Source organism: Penicillium pulvis, assembly GCF_028828015.1.
Source record: "Penicillium pulvis strain IBT 33274 chromosome Unknown contig_23_segment0_segment0, whole genome shotgun sequence".
In the NCBI taxonomy this organism is placed as follows: Eukaryota; Fungi; Ascomycota; class Eurotiomycetes; order Eurotiales; family Aspergillaceae; genus Penicillium; species Penicillium pulvis.
The window spans coordinates 4,529,082-4,550,460 of NW_026643075.1; the positions used below are offsets into that span (position 1 = coordinate 4,529,082).

General features: G+C 50.2%; 8 protein-coding genes across 8 annotated transcripts; 4 read left to right on the top strand and 4 right to left on the bottom strand.

Annotated features, from left to right (window-relative positions):
• Nucleotides 1-144: 144 nt before the first annotated feature.
• Nucleotides 145-2,094, top strand: N7503_005986 (RNA-binding protein VTS1; the record flags this gene model as incomplete). The annotated part of the gene is made up of 3 exons (XM_057065533.1): nt 145-643; nt 710-1,980; nt 2,038-2,094. The coding sequence occupies 3 exons, from the start codon at nt 145-147 to the stop codon at nt 2,092-2,094; spliced, it is 1,827 nt and encodes a 608-aa protein (XP_056923276.1).
• A 638-nt stretch (nt 2,095-2,732) lies between these two features.
• N7503_005987 (uncharacterized protein) lies at nt 2,733-3,367 on the top strand (the record flags this gene model as incomplete). Its single annotated transcript, XM_057065534.1, has 2 exons — nt 2,733-2,856; nt 2,981-3,367. Exons 1-2 carry the CDS (start codon nt 2,782-2,784, stop codon nt 3,365-3,367), a joined length of 462 nt encoding a protein of 153 aa, XP_056923277.1. The 5' UTR covers nt 2,733-2,781.
• A 587-nt stretch (nt 3,368-3,954) lies between these two features.
• On the bottom strand, nt 3,955-6,535 carry N7503_005988 (SLC26/SulP family anion transporter; the record flags this gene model as incomplete). The annotated part of the gene is made up of 2 exons (XM_057065535.1): nt 3,955-6,179; nt 6,238-6,535. The coding sequence occupies 2 exons, from the start codon at nt 6,533-6,535 to the stop codon at nt 3,955-3,957; spliced, it is 2,523 nt and encodes an 840-aa protein (XP_056923278.1).
• Nucleotides 6,536-12,200: 5,665 nt separating this feature from the next.
• N7503_005989 (type I HSP40 co-chaperone YDJ1) lies at nt 12,201-14,414 on the bottom strand. Its single transcript, XM_057065536.1, has 4 exons — nt 14,102-14,414; nt 13,964-14,033; nt 13,072-13,893; nt 12,201-13,003 (listed from the first exon to the last, which is right to left on the bottom strand). Exons 1-4 carry the CDS (start codon nt 14,135-14,137, stop codon nt 12,690-12,692), a joined length of 1,242 nt encoding a protein of 413 aa, XP_056923279.1. The 5' UTR covers nt 14,138-14,414; the 3' UTR covers nt 12,201-12,689.
• A 612-nt stretch (nt 14,415-15,026) lies between these two features.
• On the top strand, nt 15,027-15,636 carry N7503_005990 (cytosine deaminase; the record flags this gene model as incomplete). The annotated part of the gene is made up of 3 exons (XM_057065537.1): nt 15,027-15,185; nt 15,254-15,519; nt 15,615-15,636. 3 exons carry the CDS (start codon nt 15,027-15,029, stop codon nt 15,634-15,636), a joined length of 447 nt encoding a protein of 148 aa, XP_056923280.1.
• Nucleotides 15,637-15,805: 169 nt separating this feature from the next.
• Nucleotides 15,806-17,076, bottom strand: N7503_005991 (uroporphyrinogen decarboxylase HEM12; the record flags this gene model as incomplete). The annotated part of the gene is made up of 4 exons (XM_057065538.1): nt 15,806-15,876; nt 15,932-16,855; nt 16,930-16,971; nt 17,022-17,076. The coding sequence occupies 4 exons, from the start codon at nt 17,074-17,076 to the stop codon at nt 15,806-15,808; spliced, it is 1,092 nt and encodes a 363-aa protein (XP_056923281.1).
• A 305-nt stretch (nt 17,077-17,381) lies between these two features.
• Nucleotides 17,382-18,932, bottom strand: trm82 (putative tRNA methyltransferase; the record flags this gene model as incomplete). The annotated part of the gene is made up of 3 exons (XM_057065539.1): nt 17,382-17,757; nt 17,809-18,465; nt 18,517-18,932. 3 exons carry the CDS (start codon nt 18,930-18,932, stop codon nt 17,382-17,384), a joined length of 1,449 nt encoding a protein of 482 aa, XP_056923282.1.
• Nucleotides 18,933-19,339: 407 nt separating this feature from the next.
• N7503_005993 (60S ribosomal protein uL10) lies at nt 19,340-20,413 on the top strand (the record flags this gene model as incomplete). Its single annotated transcript, XM_057065540.1, has 3 exons — nt 19,340-19,393; nt 19,467-19,656; nt 19,716-20,413. 3 exons carry the CDS (start codon nt 19,340-19,342, stop codon nt 20,411-20,413), a joined length of 942 nt encoding a protein of 313 aa, XP_056923283.1.
• Nucleotides 20,414-21,379: the final 966 nt, after the last annotated feature.

Here is a 21,379-nt window from a genome sequence, read left to right on the forward strand (position 1 = left end):
TCCGTCCAGTCTTTCGGTCCAGAATATTTGATTCTATTTCATTACGCAAACTCAGCAGGTGCTGCAGGTGTTTTGCAGTAATCTTTTCCACCCCACTGTATTTACTATTCAGACCTTTCAACCGAAATCCCGAAACCAGTAGACATGGCCAGCCATATCATTGGAAACCGCAACAGCACCCCGGAAGCCGCTCCGAACTCCACTTTGCGTCCTCCATCGTCCGCTCGAAACCTCGGATCGCATCAGCTGCGAGCGTCGGCCGACATGTCCGGATTCCCCTCGCCGCTGTCCTCCCGCAGTATGCGTCCGTCCTCGGAAGTTTTCTTCAACCAACAGGGTCAGAATTCGACGGAAGATGCGTTGGACCGGGCAGCTCAGCAGTGGTTGGCGGACATTGACCAGAACGAAACCACACTGGAGGAGATGGCAGCCGCTACACTTGATCAGGACTTCAAGGATGAGCTCAGCGCTATCGAGCAGTGGTTCCGCGTTCTGAGTGAGGCGGAGCGGACGGCTGCCCTATATGCTTTGCTACAACAGACTACCCAGGTGCAGATTCGCTTCTTCATCCAGGTTCTGCAGCAGATGTCCCAGGGTCACCCGATGTCTGGGATTCTCTCTCCGGCCAACTTCGGCGAGAAGGGTATGTCCATCTTTTCCGATTTGCGCTTCGAGGAACGATTCAGCTAATATTTGCTCCAATTTCTAGATGCCATGTCTAGTCGCTTAAGTGATGCCATGTCTAAACTCAACATGGATACATCACGAAGTTCCTTGGGCCGGCCCCCACCATCTCCAGGCGCCAAACGTAACTCGGCACTTGATTCCTCTACTATTAATGCCATGTTCCCCGATGCCGCCGCTGCGATTGCGAAGAAGAAGGCGGAATTTACTCAGCAAACAGGAAACGCACCTCCCTCGAACCGCAACAGTCTGGTCTTCGGTGACCGAACCTCGTTTGTTGCCCCCACCATTTCGGCGCCTGACAACAATGACAGCCTGAGCCAGCCTCCGGCGTCTCCTTGGGCCCAGCGTGGTGGTCTTTCGGACACTCAACCCCCCATTGCCCGGCCGAAATCATCTTCCGGTCACCAGCCCATGGGTCAGTTCAGCCAGCCCTCTGCCTCCGGCCTCCGCTCTCCTCTTCCTCAGACCGCCACCATTCCTGCCCCGGATATTGAGCCTCCACTGCTCTCGCCATACAATGTTGGAAACCACAGCTGGGCGTCGATGACCAACACCCCAATGACTGCTACCTTTGGCCAGCAGCAGAACCAGGGCAACTCCCAAGCTGATATGGTGGCAAATGCGACAGCTATGAAGCTGGCCGCTTTGTCCACTGTGAACAACCGTATTGCTCTCGATGATGCCCGCAAATACCGCCGGTCTCGATCGAACGATGGCCAAGGACGGAACTCTGTTAATCAGGGCCTTTCGCAAGGCTTGGCGAGTCCCGGTTTGCCTGGTTCCAATCCCATGGCTGGACAATTCCTGAATGCGCAGCAACTCGCCGCTCTGCAGGCCCAGCAGCAAGCTGCCATGGCGGGTCGCCGGTCTCGTCCGACGTCTCCCGGTATTGCCATGCAGGGTGCTGGAGCACTCGGTGGCATGAGCTTCACCTCGCCCCAGAACAATGGATTCCTCGCGGCCTACGACCCAAACAATCCGTTGATGGGTAATGGATTGAGCTCTCTGGGCATTGGGCAGTTTGGTCTGGGTGGTGAAGGTTATCTGTCTGATCATTCTGAGGTCACCCGTGGACGCTCGCCCCGTGGTCGCCGTGGTAGCTCGAAGCCGCCGGAGGACCCCACGGACCCTACTCTTCTGAAGGACATCCCCAGCTGGCTGCGATCCCTTCGGCTGCACAAGTACACGGACAATTTGAAGGATCTCAAGTGGACAGAATTGGTTGAGCTTGATGAAAAGGCTTTGGAGGACCGTGGAGTCAATGCACTGGGTGCCCGAAACAAGATGCTGAAGGTAAGGCTTTGCTTCTCCAAATTTTTGAAAACAAGAATACTAACCCAATATTTCTAGGTCTTTGAGCAAGTCAGAGAAGCTCAGACTGATGGCAAGCTTGAGAACATCATGTGATGACAGCCTTTTATGCATGAAGCATGGCATGGCAACTATTTTCGAGTTTCCTGTGGAAACCGAACTCGAGCCCATGCCCAGCGATTTCATGGAATTGGCAATTATATTCCATTGTGCTTTTTTTCTTTCTCCTTTTTCATTTTTTTATCACTCGTTCTGTGATCTTTTGGTTCACCCTAATATGATGATGGATGTGGGATTCGGCATGTATCAAACGCAGTGATGTCAAGAAACGGATTCATGAGGGAAATTCGGGCTACTGAACATTGAAAATGGCTGGGGTAATCGTAGATATGAACATGATTTTGTTCCATTGTTCCGTCCAATTGTTTTCCGGTATATAATCTCAATGACTTATTTGATTCGATTCCTCTCTCGTATGTGCCTATTCAAATTAGTAGAAGTGGCCCGTGCACCTTCTAGAAACCCGCGCCAAACCTCCGCTCCGACCTCGTCTCTCCACGTCGACCCCCATCTCTCCCCACCAGCTTTGGACAAACCCATTGCCACTCCATACTGCACTTTTAGCTGGGTTTAATAAGCGGGACGATCTCTTACTATCTCAGACCACATTATCCCGTATCAACGGCCAAGCAAAAGCAACCATATCCCCGAGTCTCAGAACACGACACGGACAAAAAGAACCCAAGAACAATCTCCCACCGGAGACAGACCTAGCTCGCAAATATGGCTCCTACAAAGCAGGAGTTATCGCTGATTATCAACCCTCTTGTTCCAGAGGCTGTTCAGCATAACAACCGAGTACGTTACGCCCCTCTTCCCACTGCCTACAGCTCCAATCCACCTTCATCAGTATTCTTGATTCCAAAGCGACCTCTCCTTCACCTTCAAGTCACACAAAAATACAAAAACTAACAACTCACAGGTCCTCTCCTCCATTCACAGCCTAAGCGCCTTCCTCCTAGGCCTTAGCGCCGGAATCCTTGCCCTCCAATCCGCAGCAGGCTTCGTATTCTATTTCACCGGCACAGTCCTCCTATCCGGCCTCTTCCACCTACTCCTCATCAAGCGCTCCGGCGGCGCAGGAGCAGGCGCTTTCTTCCCCGGCGCCGGTGGCGAGATTGATGGTACCATCGAGATGAACCCTAAGACGGGTGTTGTGAATATGGACCTTGGGGGCAGGAAGGATCAGAGACGGTTTGTGCTTCGTAAGGGGGCTTGGAGAGATGTTTGGTTCGGTGGTGGTGTTGTTTCCGAGGCTTTGAGTGGATTCGTGCTTGGGTGGGCTGGTGTTGGAGGTGTTCTGAGGTGATTTTGGTTTCTTTGGATTAAAATAAGGGATCTTGGGGTTGATATCCATCATTCTAAATGGAATATGGTTCCTCTAGGGCTTTCTGTATATGAGGTGCGGAATAGATACCATTTTCATGTTCGAACCCGCTGTAGTCAAATGGCAGTACATATTGATCAAGATCAAGACCTCGAATTACTAGGCTTAGCTTTGTGGTGGTAAGTTAGAAAGGAACGGTGATATACAAAGATATTACGAGTGGCACAATTTGAAATAATCAACGCGATCTATTGTATTCAAGCTGAAAAGGGTATCCCTAGTAAACATTCGGAGCATCTAGGCAAAAGCCCGTCGTCCCGGAAATCCATCCATGTTTCCAACCAAACAAACGCCGGGGTAGATCATAACCAGAAAATCAAAACCAGACGTAGTTCGGGGAAGACAGCAGATAAGTAGTGGTGAAATGGGTGAGGAAAAAAAAAGATTAACGGGTCATAAATCCGGGCATATCATATGGACTCCAAGCCAGGGATGGTCCATGATTGATGCAATACAATATGCAGTGAAGTCAAATGGAAAAGCGCAAAAAAAGAGATCATCGGGAACATTTAGTGGATCTCCGGGATCACGTCCGACGAGTTCGCAACGGCACTTTGCAGGGCGCTGGTCAAGTCGATGTGGAAGAAGGGTCTGTTCATACCCTGGACCAAAGCGACCTTGCGTCGACCGCGGTAGGCCTTGCTATCCTTCAGGTCGTGCTGCAGCTGCTTGTCCTCGGCGATGATACTACTGTCCTGGGAAGAGGTGGACTCGATAGTCTCTGTCTCGCGCTCGGTAGTCGAGCCGTGCTTGTGGAAGTTGGCTTCGACGTCATGCTTGTGAAGGGCCTGTTCGCGCTGGTTGTTGATCATCTCAGCGTGAGCGGCGGCGGAGGCACTGCCCTCGATCTCGGCGACACTGAAGATGGGTTTCCAGCGGTGGAAACCGTCGCTAGAGGTTGGGGTGGGGAAACCGAAGCCGGCAGCGGCGAGGGCTCGCTTGGTCCAGCGGTTGTTGATGTGGGCGAAGTGCCACTGCACGCTGCGTGGGGAGGCGTACAGATCCAGCTGGTTGCGCACGTCAATCAGGTTCTGGACTGAGGTGGTGTCCACGTTGTTGACAGAGGAGAAGTCCAGAATAACGGCTTGCAGGAGCGGGCGGGTGTCTTCAGTCTCCTCGACTGCCCGACCAGGGCGTGGACCCGGGTCATTCCAGGGACGGTCGCCACGACGAGCATAGGCATGTGGGTTTGTGCGGCGAGTGCTGTTGAAGATGGTTTGCACCAGGGCGTCGGTGTAGTGGTTGGCGTTGGGGTAGTTGAAGCCTTCGGAGAAGCGGTAGATGAAGATACCGGGGTAAGGCTGCTCAAGCTCGATATCCGGGTTGGAACCATCGGCATGGTTGACGGGAAGGAAGATCGAGCGGTGGTGGTGCTCGTCGTGATCAGGAGGGTGCTGGTTTGTTCCGAGGGAGCCGTATTTGCCATCGTTGTCCAACAGATGATCTCCAACCACAGAGTGGATCGTAACCCGGCCGAGGAATTGACCGCGGGCCTTGGCGGCACGGAACAGCAGCACAGCAAGGGACACACATATGGTACAGTAGATACCATCCTCAATGGAAGAGAAAACAGTGACAACAACACCAATGAAGAAGATCAGAACATCAAGCGGAGAAACACGCCAGAACTGGTAGACAGTGTTGGGCGACGTAATCAGATCGCCCACGGCGTGGATAATGACACCGGACAAGGAGGCCTCAGGGATGTAGTAGAAGACCTCAGTCAGGGCGTAGATAGCCAGGAGCACAACGAGGGCGGTAATCAAACCAGCCAACGGGGTCCGGACACCGGCCTTGGACTTGATAGCAGTTCGTGAGAAAGATCCCGTGGATGGGTAGCCGCCCAGGAATGGACCGAGCAAGTTGGTAACACCAATTCCGATGAACTCCTGCGAAGGGTTGATGGTGTAGTTGTTGACACGACCAAAGGACTTGGAGATGGCGATGTGTTCAATCAAGAGAACGATCACGGCAGCTGGGAGCTGGTTGGCGAAGGCGCTGATAATCTTGCGGTCCATCTTCGGTACAGCTGCGCCCTGGAAGCCTCGAGGCACGGAGCCGAGCATGTCGAACAGAGGGTTATCCTTGCGGTGCAAGTTCACGGCTGCGGAAATCATGGTGTAGAACAGAATGACAAACACGGTACGGAGAGTCGAGACGAAAAACCAGATCTTCGCCTTGGCCGGGTATTTCTTAGCCGCGTAAGTGCAGCCAGAGCGGATGATGTACAACATGGCACATGCAGTGACACCCATAGCGGCGTTAATGTCCGCACTGGGGAGGTGTTTCAGACTGTTAATAATAACCAGATAGGTCGCGTCACGAGTGGAGAAGTCGGCGCTCTCTCCGAGCATGGTCTTAACCTGTCCGGAGGCAATGCTAATGGCAGAGCCCGTCATGAACGCAGAGATAGCTGGGAGTGGAATGAAATCCACAATGAAACCCAGACGGATCAAACCCAAGAAGCAAACGATACCACCCAAAATCACAGCAAGAGTGGAAGCAATCATATGAGCGGGATAATCGGGGTATGTGGCCTGGACCTGAAGCACGATGGTACCAGTCAAGGTAGACATGACGGCTACAGGACCAATAGTAATATCCTTGGAAGTTGCAAAGAACCAATAAACCAAGACACCCATGAACGAAGAGTACAGTCCATATTGCACAGGCACTTCAGCCAGTTTAGCGTACGCCATACCCTGGGGCACGACAACAGCACCAACAGTAATGCCTGTAAAAAGTTCGTTAGACGACGATCGAATATGGAAAACAATCAATGGGTCACTTACCAGCTACCAAGTCACCAATGAGCCATTGCATATTGTACCGAGTAATCCAATTTAAGAAGGGGAACAGGTTGACGAAGTAGCTGATGATCTGCTGGCCAGACGGGGCAATCTCGCAAAGCCAATCGATACTGTTGGGCTCCGGTTCATTGTAGGCACAGGTATCGACGGTGCCAACGGAGAAGGTCGACTCGCCTCTGGTGACAGGTTCATTAGAAGGGCCCATGGGGTCTCTGTAGGCGACCTTGATACCAAGGCCCTTGGCCAGGCCATGGCCAATCTTGGTGGCTTGTTCACCCATAATTGAGACCACCGGTGTGTACAAGGGATGAAAGGTATATCAACCGAAGCAAGCAACGGTGACGGGAGTGAGGCCGGTGGAACCGGGGAGATTGAAGGTGAGAAAGTCGAGTGACAGGTCAAACGTGGTGACGGCTTCCAGAATATAAATGTCAAATGTCAGACGATCACGCACTAGCCATGTCGACCACACAGAAGCAAAGTAAAGTTAAAAACGTGGATAAGGGGCAGGTTGTTGGTGGAATCAGATTGTGGAGGTAAAAGGTGTGATTCGGGTGTCGATGGCGTAATATCGAGCTCCCCAGATTTCGATCAATTGCAGTTAGAAACACGCACAGGTCGCTTTTTTAAGAAGAGAATCTTCAGGGATTATACGGGAAAAGAAAAAGCAAAGGGATCGAAGAGAACAGAATGTCCGCAGCGCGTTCCCACCGATGATCTCAAGCCATCCCACACAACCACGAGTGGAACCGGTGGACGGGCCTGGAAGCGATGGTGAATGACGAAGGAGCGTGGAGCCGTTCTCGGTTCTTCATACATCTTTTATTATTCTGGGACATTAGGTACGACAGATTAAGTGATCACGGAACAGGGCTTCCTCTACATGACTCTTTATTTTGTCAAATTCTGGCTCAGATCTACCTAGAAACGTGAAATTCGATCTATAACCACCTCTTCGTGACGCTTCTGCTCACATTGAAAGCGCTGATAATCCTGAATTACATAAGAAACCTGAAAAATCGCATGCAGGGAACATGACATAAGCTTCCCGCCAAGCCTCGGCGGTGACGAATCACCGCATCCACACGGGCGTAGATGATCGGCCATGGAGCCCATCCGCCAATCATATCCTCGGATGATGGTGAAATCACCCGTGCTGATGGTGACAGCAAGAGGAAATTTCGACCAGTTCCACGTTTCGAGTGCCTACGAATTAGACTACGACGTTCCATTTCCCTTATCCCTTCTCCACGGAGAACCGCTCGCCTCTGCTGGGGCATTGCGTTATGAGTGGGTTCACTGTCCAGGGCATTGTCTCTTGGCCTCGCTCGTATACCTTTCTCCATCCGACAGCAGGAACGAAAATACCAATTGTGGGGCCCTGTTGCCGCGTCCCCTGTCCGCGTTAGCTCTTGCCATCAAGGCAGTACCCACCCACACAACTCTCAGTCCGCGCTTGATAGGAGGTGGAGGAAAAAAGGGAGATTGGGTTTGTCGGTGCTTCCTACTCTATTTGTTAGGTCCCTCGGGTGCTGAGGGGTTTCTTCATGACTCTACGATATTCAGCACCCTCCTGCGCCGACTAGCGTATACTGGCCTTGTGCGCACCCGGACTGCCCAAGATTTTGTCCAAGACTTTGTCCAAGACTTTATCCAAGACTTAACGCGCGGTTCCTTGTTATATTCGCGCAGGGTGGACCTAGGAAGCTAAACCCTGATCGGCACACCCTGGAACATACTGGGTTTTCATCTGCGGCGAACTGCGTCAGATATCCCGGGCGGAATGTGAAGATCCTGGTATACTGGACCGAGCTCACGCAACCTGTTTACAAAGCTGTCCGAACGTTAGCTGTTCCACATCGGAGTTAGCCTTGTACTGTAGCTTCCTACTGTAGACCTTTACTCCGCAAGCAATAAGCAATACATATGCAGCCTGCGCCCCCCACTAATCTCGCAATACAGATCCAAATCACGCCATCTAGCTTAATATGCCTGCGGTCCATAACTTAAAAGTAACGAGACGAGCCGCTGAGTCTAGTGCGTGTCAGGCCAAGCTTGAAATTATTAATCTGGTGGCTGTTTCGAGACCTCGATAACGCCCGACTCAGAATACGCCATGGCATGGTTCATACTTTGAGTTCGATCTTACGTTTTGTTTGCTTTTTTTAATCTCGTGTTCATTTTCATGGCATTATTCCTTGGAGACACTCATTTTGACACATTCCAATAACTCAGCTTAAGATACACCGTTATACACCGACCTTGTCTGTAGATCCCGCGTGGCTTACTCACGTGGCAGACATGTACATGTTTCCCGAGATCAATCAACCAATAACACCCCAATACCGATGCTCGAGTGCAACCATGAAGTGCCTTTTGCGGCTTGCCTCGACATACGAATATTTCAGCCATCCGAGACGCCATCAGGTGCCTATCGGTTCGCTTGACCGAAGCGAACTGAACACACCATCTGCCTGCCAAATGGCGTATATCCTGCTGCTATCGCGGCGACCTCGGTTCACCGCATTATCCCCACTACAGAAGATAGGGTTAATGGTCTCGTCCGCTGCCCGGCTAGATTGTATTCTGCTCGCTGTGCTGCTTTTTTCTTCTTCTCACTCACATCGTCCTGGCTTTTATCATCTAGGTCTTTTTTATCCTTAGCACAGATCGACCTAACGTTCGGATCTCATATGCATATTCTACACAGATTCCTCTCCTTTCCAAGGTTCTCGAGATCTAAATCATGGTTGCGCATCATGATGTCAGCCATGGCCGGTTGATCTCGGTTCGGCATAATGCATATGCAGGGCCCGGACGCGCGACTCACTTTTCGCAGGGATGAATAAACTTCTAAGGTTTCCACTGCCGTCACGATACCTCCTACGTTCCCCAAGCGCACTGTTATACTGCGAGTGATGAATCACTCAGAGATCCTCTCTGTCGCGTGAGTTGGACATGGACAGGAAATGGCATGAAGATATTGGGGCTCGTGGCACATACCAAGAATCAAATATGCGGGGTATTTGGTGGGATGATTTCATCCAACATGGGGATGTGCACATATTCTTCCTATATTACGTCGCACAAATCCTACAGTAGCTTAGGTGGCTTCTGGGGTATTTGACCTTGATTGGTTCCTGGCATCGTACTTTCTTGACTTGTAATAGTCCTGGGGTGAAGGTAACAGGTACTTTAATCTATTTGGGCGCTTGCGTGCTAATTGACAAATATCACTCGATCGAGGAAAAAATCGATCCAGGATTCTAGTGGCGAAGAATCTTGCTTCTTCGAGCAAATTTAATGATCTAGATTGGGATTGAGTTCAATAAACCACAGTCGAGGAAGACCCAGGTCGGCCTTGCAATAATCTGCTGCTGGGTTTTTCCATTTAATCTGGGAGGAGGAATGCAGGATTTATCAAAACTCAGAGCAGTTCTTTGGCTTATCAGGTCATCAGGTGGCTGAGTTGACCTGACGACCTGACGAGCTCAGAAATTGCTTCTATTCTTACTGACCAGCCACCTGATGACCTGATGAACCGGATAATCTCTTGAGTTTTGTTAAACTTTGGAGTCTTCTCGCCATCGATCAACACTGACCCGACCAATATCCACGTGCGCCAATCGTGCATTTAACACCATCTCCGCGATGGCATGGTAAGCAAGAATTCCCATATAAAATTCCGTCAAACTCAATTGAATTGGAGTCCGAAATATCTATGTTTCTTCCTTTTTATCCACCAAATCATTGCATTGAAGGGTACAGCTTGGCAATGAAGGTGCCTCGCTGTCCTGGGTGATATTGGAAATACTCGGTCTCCCAATCGCTACCAACTCGCACATAGCTAGGTGGAAACATTATCAGACGACATTTTTTACTGGGGCATCATAATCTATAGGAGCATAATCCGTCTTGGACCAAGTAATGTGGAGTCAATCCATTACTGTCTTCCATTCATGATCAACCACGGCTTGGTCCAAGAGCGCCTGCACAGATTCTATCCACCATCAGTCCCCTTCCTTTATCCTGGCTCTCTCGTCAGCAAGAAAAGTAGCCATGTCATAGTCCCCGTCCAGAAGGGATCCATATAAGGCCGTACCCTGCATAGGGCTCGCTCCATACTCCAACATGTTAATACGATTATGCGCCGGTCCTTCTGCGTCTGAGGGGGTTTCGATGATGCAAAGGGGGGTAATTGGAGCATTTCGCGCAGTATATAAGTCAATGGTCCTCATTTTCATTCTGGTCGATATTCGGGTCGGCATCTGCATCTAGCAGGTTTCGAGTCGATTTTCAATGGCAACGATAGGATAAACATCTCTTCTTTTCCCAAGGGTCTTTGTGATTGACGTCTAGACCGGCTGCGAGCAGGATCTTCATGATATCCTCTCTGAATGGTGCGTTTCTGAGCATATTATAGGCATCATCGGAGTCTTTAGTCGGCCCTAGAGTAGTCTTCCGCTTCTCGAATTCTAAGAGTATCAGCTGAACTAGGTCGTCGTCTCCGGTCTTTACAGCCGGGGTAGCATTCTGTGGTCCCTCAATCTTTTGACCTTGGGGCTAAAGCCTTTGGCAAAGAGCAATAGAACGACATGGATATAACGAACGGCATCCGCAATGAGAAAGACAGGAGACTTCTCATTGAGCTGGCTTTCAATACCGTCCTTATCTAGCGGTAGAAAATGGCCTTTTCTGCTAGCGACCAGGATCCGGTGCTGCCCCACAAGCCTAGGCTCTAGAGGTCTGGGATCGTCAGCCTCTGGCAAAATTGGACCATCCACATCTTAATATGGATTCGGCCCTTGTACGCTTGTTGTAGAAATCTTGCGCCCGCTTCGAAGAGTCTGTCCAACAATTCTAGGTCGTCGTGCTCAGCTGCCCAGGTCAGGGCCGGGGTAAAAGTCTCGGGTCCATCATCTTTTGTGACGTGATACTTGTATAATCAGGCGAAGAGGCGCGGTTGGTCTGAGCTAGTGCGTTGATAGCATGCTCTAGGTGTAGAGACCCCGCTACGATGTGCAACAAGTCAGATGGTAGGCTGTAAAGGCTCATCGCTTTGGTAATTGAAGTTAATTCACCAATGTAAAAACTTTTCAGAAAAAGGGATTGTTAAATCGAAATGCTCAGGTGGGTGGCATGGCAGAATTGTAGGATCCACTGGAGCAAAGATGCCCTGTGTACTCACAGACCTCGGAAGACAACGAGAATCTGTCGTGATGTCAAGTACAGGGCCCAGGGCCTAGAGGAGAAAATACAATCTTGTAATAGCTATGTGGCCGTGGGCCTAAGTGAATGCCCAGATGCCGTAGGTGTGGTTCTTGTACACTCCCGATCCTTAAGGTCTGATGATATATATACCCAGACAGGTATGGATCCAGGTGACGGCGTTCCGACGGACTGCGCGGGAACAGCAAGTCCAACATTTGAAGGTGACGCGGCCCGGTACACTATTGATGGTTAATTGAAGAGGGCTGTTAGGATTTAATGCTACGAAACTATCCTCAAGTGTTTCAAGCTCGCAATCCTGGAGGGTCGGTGGCTTCACCACCAAGGTCAGGTCCCAAGGGTCCTCCAACTTCACCCTTAATAATTAAGGATTGCGAACCTTCCAAGCTTCCAATTTATGTCTACCACAGCTAGTTTAGAACCCGAAGTTCTGGAGCATATACGCTGTGAATGTATCACCAGTGCATGATACATCTGGATTGAATAGCGCAACCTTATCAACACGAGTCGCAATTACACTTTACACTTTCTTACAACGAAAGCAAAATCCATGCTAATGAACAATGCATTTAGGTCAAAATCAACGCGCTGTCTATTCAGGTCGTCATCAGTGCAGGCTAGAAAAAGAAAAAAGAAACCCATCATGAATCACCCCAAGATCCCGTCCGAAACCGAGACCGAAATCATGGAAAGAATGTGGGAGAGAGAGAAGGCAACATTCTTTTTTAGGCTCCCTTCACAATCCGGGGCTGCTGCATCGTGGTCTCATCACGCCTCTTTCTCATTGACATCGCAACTCCTGCCGCCACCCGCCAAAATCCCCGGCAAAAGCAGATATAAGAGTGCGGAAAACGTGGAATCAAAAAGGGAAAATAGTATAACGGTTGAATGGAGTCAAGGTTAAGTGCAAATGGAGAGGTAAGGATTACACACGAAACAAAGAGGAAAGGAGGAGAAAGAAAAACCCGAGAAGATGCAAATGGGCATATGGCATCTTCCAAGTCTTCAGAGCAAACGCCATCGCAAAGCAAAAGGGAGGAAATAAACGAGTCAAAGCAATTCCACATGATCAGAAGAAAGGGAAACTCGTGATCAGGTAAGGATTTACCTGTCCTCAACCCCTTCGCATGGTATCATAAGCAAAGTTTCATCAGAGGACCTGGTATGTTGGCCTTTTCCAATCACGGCGTTTTATGGCCCCACGCTTACTGCGAAGCGCATTGCACCCGCTCAGCACCGCCGGGAACTCCATCCTCATCATCCTCGTCCATGGCGGCACCGTGAGCACGGGCCTGGGAAGGCTCGCTGCCATCAATACTCTCGATCTCGAAGTCCTCAACCATAGCATCGGCCGGGGGCTGGGACTGCTGAATACGGGGAGGAAGAACCTTCTCGAGGAGTTCGAGGTTCTGGAGCTGATCCTTCTGGGGGAACTTGACGTCGAACTTGATGTAAAGGTTGCCGTGATCGTGGTGACGGAAAGAGGGCATACCCTGGCCAGGGATAACCTTGATGGCGTCTGAAAGAAAAGAAAAAAAAGTCAGTAACATACCCCGCAGATATTCTAAGAGCATGAGGAAAACATACCAGGAACGATAACCTCGCCAGCGGCGATGTTGACAGTCATCCATCGGTCGTCCAAGTGCTCAATGTGGATAGTGCCACCGGCAAGTGCGGTGAGCAGATCAATCTCGGCCTGGTAGAACAGGTCGTCGCCCTTGCGCTGGAAGCGGGGGTGGGGCTTCTGCTCGATCTCGAAGACCACATCACCGGGAAGGACACCAGGCATCTGGTCACCCTCACCGCGGAACTCAATCTTGTGGCCATCACGGACACCCTTGTCGACGTGAACGTGGAGCACCTTGCGCTCAACGATGGTCTTCTTTCCGCTGCAGCGCTTGCAGCGGTCCTTGTCGCGAATGATCTCGCCCTCGCCGTTACAGTCGGGGCAGACAGTCTGGAAGCGCTGGATCATGGGACCCATCTGGCGCATCATGGTCTTCATACCGGAACCGTTGCAACCAGTGCACTCCTTGACGGCACCTTCCTTGCCACCGCGGCCATCACAGCCTGCACAGATGACGGACTTCTGCAGAGCCAACTTCGAGACCTTGCCCTTGTAGATGTCCTCCAGGTTGACCTTGTGAACGTGGTGGATTGTGCGGGCCTTCTTTGGGCCAGTGTCACGCATGCCACCGCCGAACATGCCGCCGAAGGAACCACCACCGCCACCGAAGAACTGAGAGAACAGATCCTCGGCGTTCATACCACCGCCACCACCTCCGTGCTCCAGACCCTCCTCACCATATTGATCGTAGACCTGACGCTTCTCAGCGTCGGACAGAATCTCGTAGGCGTGGGACAGCTCCTTGAACTTCTCGGCAGCTTCCGGGTTATCGGCGTTCTTATCTAAACGAGACAGAGAAAACGCTGTTAGTTCGATAATTTCAAGCGCAGTCTTCGGATGACAGTCACGTACCAGGGTGGAACTTGAGAGCACCCTTCTTGTAGGCGGTCTTCAGTTGAGCCTCAGTGGCCGTGGGGGCAACCTATCAAAGAAGATACATCCGATTAGTTTTCTAACGAATCAATCAAGAAACAGTGTTGTCCGACATACCCCCAGGCAGTCATAGAGCTTGGTATCGTGAACCATTGTTAAGCAATATTAAGCGAAAGAGAGGAGAAGGGTCGAGGACGCGTATGGATCAAGAACAATCGAAAAATGACCCAAAGGAGATGACACAACTCAACACAGATGTTGCAGATGTGGGGGGAGAAGGAGGGGATGGGAGATTGATCAAGGAAGAGTGAATATCGCGGGATAAGAAATCAGGAGCCCGAACTTGGCTGAGTAACTTTTTCCAATTCAGGTACTGTACGGCGATCGTAAAATAACCAATAGATTACCAGGGCCAAATGGTCTCGAACCGTAGTAACTTTGACGCGGGAGATTTACGGTCTATATCAACAGCCAGGGTCTTTCTTTCATTGAAATTTTTTAGTTTTTCTAATCTTTTGATGCCTGCTATATTCGCTCTTCTGGCGGTTTCTATACTTCTTTTCTGAAAGAATTAGGCCCGAGCGTCAAATCGACGGAATTCTGCGGGCTTCGACGTGCTTCGCTGGCTTTCTACGACCTTCCGTTGTTTCACAGCTGTAAAATACCGCTGAGTAAGGCACTTTGAAAGACCATGGTTGCCTTACTTGACAAAGGAAAATGGCAGTGAAGGCGAATAATCATTGAAGATCCTGTAGCCGGTTCCAAGGTCGTCCCTCCTTGGAGAAAGAGTTTCGATGGCAAATCAGTATAAACTTTGAAAATACAAAGAAGCTAACTGGTTCATGAAAAAGAACATCGGTTCTGAATTTTCATTTCCCATGTTATCTCCGCCACACTTTATAAGCCACAGGTCTTATCGATAAGCAGGAGGGGAAAAGCGGGACTCGCCAAAAAGGATAATTAGATAGAGAGATAAGCTGTTCTGTTAGTTCCCAATTCACAATTTTCTCTACATATTTCTCCAACCTATTCTATACTCATAATGGAACAGAATCCCGGATTCATTGCTGCTGTGGAGGAGGCAAAATTGGGGGCTGCAGAGGGCGGTGTGCCCATCGGTGCATGCCTTGTCGCGGCCGATGGCAAGATCCTGGGCCGCGGTCACAATATGCGGGTGCAGAAAGGAAGCCCCATCCTGCATGTGAGTACCCTTGTTTTATATGGGATTCCCGTAATTTCATACCAATGCTGACCGGGAAAATCCGCTAGGCCGAGATGTCCGCGCTTGAGAACTCTGGCCGTCTCCCCGCATCCGCCTACGAGGGTGCCACTATGTTCACCACCCTGTCTCCCTGCGACATGTGCACCGGGGCCTGCATTCTCTACAAGATCAACCGCGTGGTAATTGGCGAGAACGTTAACTTCATGGGTGGCGAGGAGCTTCTGCGCAGCCGTGGCAAGGAGGTGGTCGTGCTGGATAACCATGAGTGCAAGACTTTGATGTCCACATTCATGAAGGAGAAGCCGGAGCTCTGGTAAGTTTCTGTACTTCTTGAATTCGTTCTATTTTTGCAGGAGATGTGTCTGCGTAGACTGGTTTCATGAATCATGCTGATTGTCTGCTGTACAGGAACGAGGATATTGCCGTCTAAGAGTTTAGAAGTTGCATATAAGTAGCCCGAATAAGGATTTGGGATCTTCCATTCATCCAACAAGATCATTCCCATATTGCAATTGAACAGGAGATGTCTTGATATATCATGAAACTTTTAATGCCCGTGGAAGTGGGTAAGAAGCCACCGGGAATTATGCGAGAATTGTTTATTTGCAGAGACGGTGGATCTCCTCAAAGAAGAACTTGAGATTCTCGGGGTCCACGAAAGGAGTGACACCTATTCAAATGGTGGTCAGTATTATGACATGGGGCACAATAGGCTCTTTACGTACCGTGTCCGAGGTTGCAGATCCAACCCTGCTTGCCCTTCTTGAATCCTTCGACCATTTTCTCCACAGTAGGAGTGATGGCAGAGGGTCCGCCGTAGAGCATACCGGGGTCAGCATTACCCTGAATGGTGACCCGGCCGTTGGCAATGCGCATGGCCTCAGCAGGATCGTGCAGCCAATCCAGACCCACAACATTATAGCCAGAGTTACAAAGGTCATCCAGGGCGTACCAGGCGCCCTTGGCAAAGACAGTCATAGGGACAGGCTCCAGGCCCATCTCCTGCAGACGCTTGGGGAGATTGGCGGAGATGTGACGCAGGTAAGGAAGCGAGTGTGAGGCGAAAGTAGCAGGCGAAAGTTCACCAGCCCACGAGTCAAAAACTTGGATCATCTGCGCACCAGCCGCAACCTGGAGCGCCAGGTACTCCACACAGATCTCGGCGATCTTCTGCAGCAGTGCTTGGGACTCCTTCGGGTACTTGTAGACCCACTTCTTGGACTGGACGAAGAGCTTGCTGCCACCGCCCTCGACCATGTAGCACAGCAGGGTCCACGGCGCACCGCAGAAGCCAATAAGCGGAACACGGCCCTTGAGCTTGAAGCGCGTAAGCGAAATTGCCTTGTAGACGTAGTCCAGCTCCGCCTTGACGTCGACCTTCTTTGCCATAACCTGCTCGTACTGTCCATCGTCCGGCGATTGAAGGGGCTCGGGGAAGTGAGGGCCCTTCTTATCTATCATTTCCACCGTCATACCCATAGCCTGGGGGATAACCAGAATATCGGAGAAGATGATGGCCGCATCGACGAGGCCATCATATCGGTCAATGGGCTGGAGCGTCAAGGTCGATGCGATTTCAGGCGAGCGGCAGCATTCGAAGAAATCACGGCCACCCTTGGCTTCGTGATACTCAGGGAGATAGCGGCCGGCTATGAAGGAGGTTCGCAGTCAGAGGACAGTTCCTAACCAAATATTGCAAGGGGAAAGACAATGTTCAACTCACCCTGTCGCATCACCCAGATTGGAGGGCGCTCAACCTTCTCGCCTGTGATTGTCAGTAGTCTGTTGGAAAATCAGAATGCAACACTGAAATACCGCGAGCAGCCCTCAACAATAAATCATTCTTCATTGGCTCAAATTGTTCCTGCATGATGGTGGTTGAATGCAGGCTGGAGGAGGGTAAGTGGGATGATTCATCGGAAACCGCGGGGCCGCCGAGAACCTTGTGAGACTCCCGAGCTATCACGCCGCTCGGAGATCATGAAGACTTGGCACAAATTTCAACGTGGATACAACCCAGGATATAAGATGAGATATTCTATGAAATTGGACAGATCTCATGGATTGTTTTTAATGTTCGATTTGGGCTTTTGAAAAATTCCGAGCAATTCTTTTTAACTTTTATTCAATATTTAAAAGGTCGGGCTTTCATCTATACAGCTCGCCCACCCTCCTTTACTCTTCATAGTGTTTCTTCTTCATGTTTCCCAGATTGTACAAGGAGTCGTTAAACTCTTTCTGCTGTTTCTCGTTCAAGCCAGCGGGGAAATCACTGGTACCGACCGAGTTGATGTTGGCCACCATTGTGTCTTCAGTCTGAACGCACTTTAGACCGTCAGGACCGAGATTGATTTGGAATGATTCAAGAAGGGCCCCAGAACTAGACTTCCAGTTGTCAGTTGAGCCAGCGTCGCGGACAGTATCCACGGAGACAACAACAGTTCCCCGTGAATCGATTCCAATTAGACCGAGGACGTTTCCAGAAAACTGAATTGAATCCTGGGCCCGGAGCGCATTGTCCTCGATTGTGTAGCAGAGAAGCTGCGAAGACCTGCTTCATATGTTAGATTAATTCTGATGTTATGCAGGCTGTAAGACATACCCTTCCAAGCTGACCAGAATTGCGTTTACTGGACCCGAAGCACCTGACTGTTCAAGGGACACGTCCCAAATCCCGCGTACCATAGCTTCCGATTGCAGAGATTCTTCAAGGGAGATATTTTGGTGAATCTCCGCGTTCCTCCAGTCCCAAACAAATAGGTTACCGTTAGTGTCACCAGACACAAGAAGATGGGGTGCCCAAGAGGGGACACAGAGCTTGCTAACGAGAGAAGTATGGCCCAGACAAAATTGCTCAATCACATATGCCTGTGGAATACCACGAGAAACACGAATATGCTCATCACGATCTCCAGTTAGGATATAGCTCCGTCCAGACACGGATACGGAGATCAGGTCCGACAGCACTGATACGTGGCCAATAATGTTGTGGTGCTCAAAGTTGAGCGCGGCGGTTCCTTGCTTTGCAGTCTGACCTTGTTTTTCTGCGTGAAGCCTTTGCATCTCCAAGGTTCGCAAATTGCCCTTGGTGTGGACAGTAAGTGAAGTGGCAGAGGGGATGGCCGGTTGCTCTACAATCTTCCTCACATATTCGCCGGGAATCAATGGCAGTGAGTAAACATCACCAAACTTGTCACCACAAAGGACGGTATGACCATCAGGAGTCAAGGCCAGAGCACTTGGTCGCTTGGGCATCATTCTATATATTAATCAGTACTTGCAGTCAGACAGCAATGAAAAAGGCACTCACCTGGAGCTCAATTCCTTTAGCTTTCCATCATGATTCAGTTCGAAGACCCGGATTGTCTTGCCATCGCCAGTCGTAGCAATTACATATTTCCCGTCGGGAGAAGTCACTAAGAGGGGTATGGTGGTACCCGTCAGAGGCTTCTTACCAGCGGGCTTTTGCTCCTGCTGGCCCTCAGAAGCAGGAGACAGCTTTCTTTTTTTTTCAGGGGGTGCATCGCCCTCTGTTGCGGGCACCGTACCAGAAATAGGCTCCACAGTCGACTCTACATCTTGAGGCCAGACGTCCAGGCGCTGACCACTGGTAGCATCATAGGAGTAGAGATGGCGCCCCGCAGCGGCAATCAACAAATTTGAAAGACCATGTGAGTTGCGCTTGGCATATTGCAAGCACTGGAATGGGTGTTGTAGGCTAGCCATGGCGCAGGGCGGGGAGCTATATTTCTTGTATGATCCAAGGCAAAATTTTAAGAAGGCGGACGGATAGTAGATATGCGCGGGTCAACTAGGTGAAAATAGCAAAATCACCACCACTCTATCAAATTAAACTTAAGCTTTATAAAGCTTTTAGAGATACTTAGAGATCCTAGTGAGAAGCAGCTTTCAAAAGCAATAAATAATTCAAAATTTGTATTTTGCGCCCCCAATGCCCTTTCTCCTGTATCACGCTCGCTCCAAGGCGGTGACCCACTTTATATACCACGTGACCCACTAGCGAACGCACCGAAAAAAGAAATTGGAAATCGGAACTTTTCTTCTCCCTTAACCAATCTCAACAACAACCATTTGCCCTTAAATAACCTCTCTTCAGAGACGTAAAAGAAGAAATGGGGGGCAGATCCGATTCCAAGGCCGCTTACTTCGATAAGCTCAAGGCCCTTGTACGTTTCTCTATTCTCGGTTATGCGGCTGCTTTTCTTGACCACGATGCTGATTTTATAATTTTCTTATTAGCTTGACACCTACAAGACCGCCTTCATTGTTGGTATTGACAATGTCGCTTCCCAGCAGATGCACGAGATCCGTATCTCGCTGCGTGGCGAGGGTGTCGTCCTGATGGGAAAGAACACCATGGTTCGCCGTGCCCTCAAGGGTTTCGTTACTGAGAACCCCGAGTACGAGCGTCTGCTGCCCTTCGTCCGCGGTAAGTTCACACAGGAAAAAATTCCTCTGCAAAATTCAGTCACTGATATGAATTTCCAGGCAACGTTGGTTTCATCTTCACCAACGGTGACATGAAGGCTATCAAGGAGAAGATCCTTGCTAACCGTGTCGCTGCTCCCGCTCGTGCCGGTGCTGTTGCCCCCAACGACGTCTGGGTCCCTGCCGGTAACACTGGTATGGAGCCCGGTAAGACCTCGTTCTTCCAGGCTCTTGGTGTCCCCACCAAGATTGCTCGTGGTACCATCGAGATTGTTTCCGACCTCAAGCTCATTGAGGGTGGCAACAAGGTCGGTGCCTCCGAGGCCTCCCTGCTGAACTTGCTGAACATCTCTCCCTTCACCTACGGTATGACCATTGCCCAGGTGTACGATGCCGGTCAGACCTTCAGCGCCGATGTCCTCGACATTGATGACGAGACTCTCCTGAAGACCTTCTCCCAGGCCATTCAGACCGTCACCGCCATCTCTCTGGCTGCCAACTTCCCCACCGTCCCTGCTACCATGCACTCCCTCATCAACGCCTACAAGAAGGTTCTTGCTGTCGCCATCTCCACCGACTACAGCTGGGAGGGTATTGAGGAGCTCAAGGACCGCATCGCTAACCCCGATGCTTACGCCTCCGCTGCTCCCGCTGCCGCTGCTGCCACTTCCGGTGGTGGTGATGCCCCCGCCAAGGAGGAGGCCGCCGCTGACGAGGAGGAGTCCGATGACGACATGGGCTTCGGTCTCTTCGACTAAGCGCCTTTTCTTCGAAAGGCTACGAATGCCATGTATTAGATTGTTCTACCTGACCCAGTCCTGAAACGGATGGGGAATGAAAATGACTATGATGGCTACGAGACATTTGTCTTGCCTCTTTCAGACCGTAATGGACGTAGACCTACGATCCATTACTTGTCCTGACTTCAAAGAGTGAGTTTGATTCTTTTTCTTTTTTCGTTTCCCCTGTTCTTTTTTAGCTTTCCAACCAATCCTGGCGGATGATTAAACATTTTTAACCCCGAGCAAACGGTCTCCGCGACCGCGCTGAAGATTAAAAACGCAACAACAACACTCTAATTTTTTGCTGACGCCATTACCCAATTTTGCTTTTGTCTTTCACTTCACTTTTTTATCCTGTTTTGGAAGCAATTGCTAACATCAAAATGTTTACAGATTCTCCTTTCAGACTCGACAAAGTCCTCGCCGTAGATAATCGCGTAGATGAGGCCTTGAGAACAATGCTAGCCTTGGCATTTCATCCGCTCGTCGGGTAGTGAAGATGTCTCAGTATACTTGTTTTGGAGCAAACGTCTTATTGAGGCGTTGTCCTTGACAAATACTTGGGCACAATCTTGAACTGGCCAGCAAAACGGCTTCGCCATTTGACTCCAGCGATTGACCGCGGGTTTGATATACTAATTTGACAGAAGCTGAAGAGCTGCTTTCTTGACCTGGTGTCGGGTAAGACTTGCATAGTACGCTAGTGAAGCACCATTAAATCTATTTTCTCCCTTTGTCCCTTGTTCTGAGTTACGTCCCGTAAGAGTTCATGCAGTTAGACCGTTCAGTCCCTACACATAGCCCACTCAGGCTATGTGGACTCGCAAGGGTGTGTTCTGTCTACAGTCAAATGGTGTTCATTTACGGAGCTCAGGTTGTATTCGTGGTGACGGGTTGAGTTATCAGTCTGGGCCACTATGCATCCTGTCAATGCACTTTACC

Excerpts from the sequence above, each read along its gene's own strand:
- N7503_005989 (XM_057065536.1), bottom strand. The coding sequence starts at position 14,137 with ATGGTTCACGATACCAAGCTCTATGACTGCCTGGGG. Across the intron at positions 14,034-14,101 it reads AGCTCTATGACTGCCTGGGG|GTTGCCCCCACGGCCACTGA; the intron begins GTATGTCGGACA and ends CTTCTTTGATAG. Across the intron at positions 13,004-13,071 it reads TGGCGAGGTTATCGTTCCTG|ACGCCATCAAGGTTATCCCT; the intron begins GTATGTTTTCCT and ends CTTTTCTTTCAG.